The sequence below is a fragment of the Gymnodraco acuticeps genome, unplaced genomic scaffold, assembly GCF_902827175.1.
Source record: "Gymnodraco acuticeps unplaced genomic scaffold, fGymAcu1.1, whole genome shotgun sequence".
NCBI lineage: Eukaryota > Metazoa > Chordata > Actinopteri > Perciformes > Bathydraconidae > Gymnodraco > Gymnodraco acuticeps.
The window spans coordinates 1,463,049-1,468,172 of NW_022992126.1; the positions used below are offsets into that span (position 1 = coordinate 1,463,049).

The following is a 5,124-nucleotide window of genomic DNA, read 5'->3' on the forward strand; positions in this document are numbered from 1 at the left end:
GCTACCATTAAAAAAAACTGTTGAAAAGCTGTAAAGAAAAATGAAAATAGTGCTGAGAGACAAACATTTAAGGAATACATGAAATACCATTGACTATGATTTTTATTGATACATTTTTGACTAAATAATTACTTATTTTTTAAGGTCAGTTTTGTCCTGAACAGTATTTTGTGTTTTGCATAATGACATGTACGCTAAATGTACCATTAATCAAATACTTGTCGTCGTATTTCATCTCGTAACAGGATGTATAGATCAGCTGCAGCAAATGGATCTGCTGGATCATCCCATCCGTTTTCCGCCATGAGTAGACAACACAGTTCAAAAACAGTTTCATCGCACGGAAACTGGCCTTTGGGAGTACACTCTAACATACACAAATTGACCTCCTCCATGGCAATAGGTTTGAGTCTATCCTCAGCACTGTGCAACTCTGGGAATGAGTACATAATCACTGGCCGACCAAATGCTGTGTCATCAGTTGATCTTGGTCTGATTTTGTGGGAATTCCAGGTGTTGACCACTTCATCAAGTTCATCCTGCATAGAAAAAAAGCACAGTAAATGTAGACGACATGTCTTAAGAAGCTTTCGGACATAACTTCTACCTGTCTAGATGGAGGCTGAGGTTGCTGCAATGTCCACGAACATAGTGAATTATAATATTATTATTACTCATACTACTTTTATTAATGACTAATCTCAGAAATAAATAAAATATTTTACCTGAACAAGATTAAGGTAACAGAATTGGATAAGACTTGTGTCCAAAAAGTCTCCTGTGAAGTGGCCATCTTCCTGGAGAGTTTGGAACAGGTTCATCCAGAACTGCGCACTCTGTTTGCGGAGTATACCCCACCATCCTTCAATGCGCTGGTTTGCTGTGCTTCTTCCATAAAGGAAACTTCTCTCCCCAGCAAAACTGTCTGGGTGGTTCCTTCGCAAAAACATCTGCATTTCTTCAACAGAAACATTTTCCGTGCTCCTGTCTGCACGAATCCTCTCTGGACATCCACCTATACCTGAAACTGTTTTGATAAAGTAACTTGCAACTACTTTAGGATCACTGTTTGTGATATAGGCTTCCATCCATAACACATAGCGGCTAAAACCATCTATACAGCCGTTGATGGCAATGCCATAGGGCTTTAGTTTATCATAACCATCCATGTGCCAAAGTGCATTTGGCCCTCTGCATCTGTACTGACGTCTTCTCAAGCGGTGGGCTCGTCTTAATTCCACACCTTGTGGATCAACCAGTTTGATGATGCGTCTTATGCTATCTTGTGACACAACAAGGCCTTGTTGAATTGCACGGAGATGAAGCCAACGGTATCCCTGCATCTGTCCATTAGTCATGATCTCATGCTGTACAAAAGCTAGCACTTCCTCCAAGTCAGACTGGTTCTTCCTCCTGAACAGGTTAAGTCTTTTACAAATTCTCTTTAATGTTCGGACACTAATTACAATGTGATTAGTGTGTGCCAAAATAGCAAGTATTTCTTTGTTACTTAGGGAAAGTCTGAAGTATAGTTTAATTAAGTCATCCAAATCCGGCTCTGCAGGCATTGTTGTGAGCAGCGCAGCAAACTGATGTAATGCAGAATATAAAGAGGACAATTTGGTATTCGTAGGAGGGGTTGTAATATGGCAGTTGAATTGTACATCAGACAATAACGTTGCTTTTAATCTGCAAAAAAGAAAAGAAAATATATTGTTTAAATATTGTAAGGTTAAGACTCTTCTTCCTATTTTACACAGTATATGCTCAGTAAAAGTGTCCATTACGGAGTACGGATCTTATTTATCAGGAACACTTTATATGCAGGAACACAAATCCTACCTTTAATTTAAAGCCAGAAAGTGTTAAACACTCTTACTGTTAACCTCACTAACTTGTTTCATAAAATGCGTATATATAGGCATATATATATATATATATATATATATATATATATATATATATATATATATATATATATATTGTAAAAAAATACGCATTTTATGAAACAAGTCTAGAATGGAGTAAGACAGTTGTGGTTGTGGGCCACAACCACAACTGTCTTACTCCATTCTAGACGAGATGATGTTTGAGATGTTGATCATTTTGATGGTTAATAGCCTTCTGATTGTCAGCTAGCTGCCTTGTTAAACACACTTAATGAAATCTTCTCTACAGAAACATGAAAACCACCAGGCTGTTGCTCTTGGTTAGTCGCCACTGTTCCAACAAGCACAAACTTGCGTGTCAACGAACTAAACCATTATTTACTGAATTAGATGGGGGGGAGCCATAGCATATAAGCTAATGCACTTGCTGCTAGCTCATCAATGTCTGCATTTCATATTCTAACGCCTTTTCGTTGTTTTTACGAACGCCCAAAACACACTTATATATTTATAACTCACCTTTTGTTCTTCCATTTGCAATATGGTTTCCTCTTGGACCCCTCTGGCGCGCAGAAATTCACTCACGTCCTCCATTGTTGCCTACTGCAATGTGTAAATCGCAGTGAAGCTGGTTCGACAGTTACCGGTATTTCTGACTTTTTTCTCCCAAATAATTTTTTTTTTTTTTGTTCTGAGAAAAAAGTCAGAATTCTGAGATTAAAGTCAGAATTCTGAGAAAAAAGTCAGAATTCTGAGATTAAAGTCAGAATTCTGAGATTAAAGTCAGAATTCTGACTTTTTTCTCCCAAAAAAAATAATGTTTTTTTGTTCTGAGAAAAAAGTCAGAATTCTGAGATTAAAGTCAGAAATTTTTTTATGTGGCCCTAATCCTCTTCCGTAGAAATGTATACCTACATGAATAAATAAATAAAAGTTGTTAATCAAACAGACATTTATGTTGATCTACATTTATTATTTTATGTTTCTGTAAATGAGTCTTATGTATTATCACTCGCGAGAGACGAGCCAATGCCACGTCATCAGAGGACTACGGAGGAAGGCCCGCCCCGTCTACACCAGCCAATTGATGAAGACTAAATACGAGTGTGACCGTATATAACCAGGGTTGCGTTCCGATAATCCAAAAATCAGCTCCTAAATTCAAACCCTATCTCCTATTCCTTGACCTCTGAGTGAAACGTCACAGGGTTAAGGGATAGTGGATAGGAGAATTCAAAAGGACTTAGGAGAAGAGCCCACGGTACTTTAGAGAATCTGAATGCACTTTCACTATCCGACGTGTTTATGATGCGCCAGCGGACGTCATGAATGTGCGTCTGCTGCTGTGGGGAAACTATGGAAACTAGTTTTCTATACAGCGGACTACAACATGGATGTTTAATAAGAACGAGGGACTACTGTAAACTCATCTAGAGACTCTGCACCGTGCTCTGATGCTGTTGTTTTATGCTTTATGAACGTGGACAACAGAGAAACATATTCTTCATGACCAAAGTTGGAATTGAAATAAAAAAGGAAAGTGAAACTTATGCTCGTCACCCTCTCCCTCCGGTCCACATTAATACAAATGATCCCAAAGATTGTATGAACTATGAAAATATCTTAAAATCAATACAGATGTATTTATTATAAACGTAAGTCCTTAACATCTATCACTGTGTACATCACCATTCAAACATCTTTTAAAAGTTGAACAAACCCCACACAGCTCAGTAAAGACTGAAATGTTGACTTTATTTGATCATTTCAGTAAAAACTAACGTTCATATTTCTCTTTTTGATTATAATACTGATGAACGTTCAAAACAAAGCACTTGGCAAGTTGCCACCTACTTTTTAAAAAGCTTCCCCTCGTTCTTATTAAACATACATGTTGTAGTCCGCTGTATAGAAAACCAGTTTCCATAGTTTCCCCACAGCAGCAGACGCACATTTATGACGTCCGCTGGCGCATCATAAACACGTCGCACAGTGAAAGTGCAGTCGGATTCTCTAAAGTACCACAGTCTCTTCTCCTAAATCCTTTTGAATTCTCCTATCCACTATCCCTTAACCCTGTGACGTTTCACTCAGAGGTCAAGGAATAGACGATAGGGTTAGAATTTAGGAGCTGATTTTTGGATTATTCGACTGCAGACATGCACTGGAATTGAATGTTCTATTTTATCCCTGCAAAGTCTGCTTTTAAATTGTGTTGTGCAAAAGCAACATTTCAGGCGATGTTCGCTCTCAGGTTGGAGACATATTAGAAGATTATTCAGCCTGTGAAGATCATTTGACCATCTTGACAAATGCAGGCCAAATCCTAATTTTTGGCAAATGTTATCGGTAATGCGAGGGATTTGCACGACTAATTGTAACTACTCTGAGAGGGTTTGGGGACGAATATGAACTTATAACCGATAACATCCAATATGTTTACCGTCTTGATGACAAAGTGGAGACTTGTTATGTTGTTTGAAAGGCATCCAATAGTTAATACATTTCATTTCATTTCATTTAATCATTTATTTGAATAGGGACAATGCACATTAATGAACATTTAAGACAAATAATGCTTCAAGTGTAAACATGCCGGATTTTAGCTTTGAGCTCATTTCCATCCGTAGTCCCTGACATACAACATATAAGAACATGACATTTATAAACATTACAAAAAATACATGATATGCAAAAAGAGCATGAGCAGCATACAAGCATTTACCACTTGGCAGTATAATGTAGCAGCAACAACATATAAAGGGCAAGAGATGATACAAGAGCTACATAAAGTGCAAGAGGAGATTCCCCTGTATTAAAGTGCATTTAGCGGTGATTGCATGTCTGTTTGTTTCTCAACCACTCTTTGAGTTGACCTTTAAAGCTATTGAGAGTGGGACAATCCCGTATCTGAGTTGGGAGGCTATTCCAGAGTGAGCTGCCTTTAATGGAAAGTACATTTTGACCAAAAGTGGTCCGTCTACGTTAGACCGTCGATATGTGTGTTTATAAAGTTGTTGTCTAAATCATATACATCCCTATCCTTAGAATCTCTTAACCCTAAGATTATATTTTTTACCTCAACCTCTGTGATTTCCTCCAGGTCAAAAACGGGGTGTGTATCCACAATAGGGCTAGGTGAGACCTCAGATGGCGGGAAGAGCTTTGTAATGTCCAAAGCACTAGTTAAGAAATACTAATTGAGAGAGCTGGCCAACACTGCAGGCTCTTTTAT

The 5,124-nt window shown here is 38.0% G+C and overlaps 1 protein-coding gene across 3 annotated transcripts; it reads right to left on the reverse strand.

Moving 5' to 3' along the window:
* LOC117538029 lies at positions 1–2,572 on the reverse strand. 3 transcript variants are annotated; one of them, XM_034203527.1, is made up of 3 exons: positions 726–1,906; positions 205–539; positions 1–28 (listed from the first exon to the last, which is right to left on the reverse strand). In XM_034203527.1, exons 1-2 carry the CDS (start codon positions 1,782–1,784, stop codon positions 207–209), a joined length of 1,392 nt encoding a protein of 463 aa, XP_034059418.1. In that variant the 5' UTR covers positions 1,785–1,906; the 3' UTR covers positions 1–28; positions 205–206. The 3 variants fall into 3 exon arrangements, with proteins under 3 accessions (XP_034059418.1, XP_034059419.1, XP_034059417.1); XM_034203528.1 differs by lacking the exon at positions 1–28 and adding an exon at positions 2,409–2,572 and having other exon boundaries at positions 85–539; positions 726–1,689; XM_034203526.1 differs by lacking the exon at positions 1–28 and having other exon boundaries at positions 85–539.
* Between the last annotated feature and the right edge of the window lie 2,552 nt (positions 2,573–5,124).

What these genes read in the sequence shown, in the direction of transcription:
- LOC117538029 (XM_034203527.1), bottom strand. Translation starts at nt 1,784, where the DNA reads ATGGACACTTTTACTGAGCATATACTGTGTAAAATAGGAAGAAGAGTC. An exon ending in GTTACCTTAATCTTGTTCAG is followed by an intron (nt 540 to 725) that starts GTAAAATATTTT and finishes TTTTCTATGCAG; the next exon opens with GATGAACTTGATGAAGTGGT.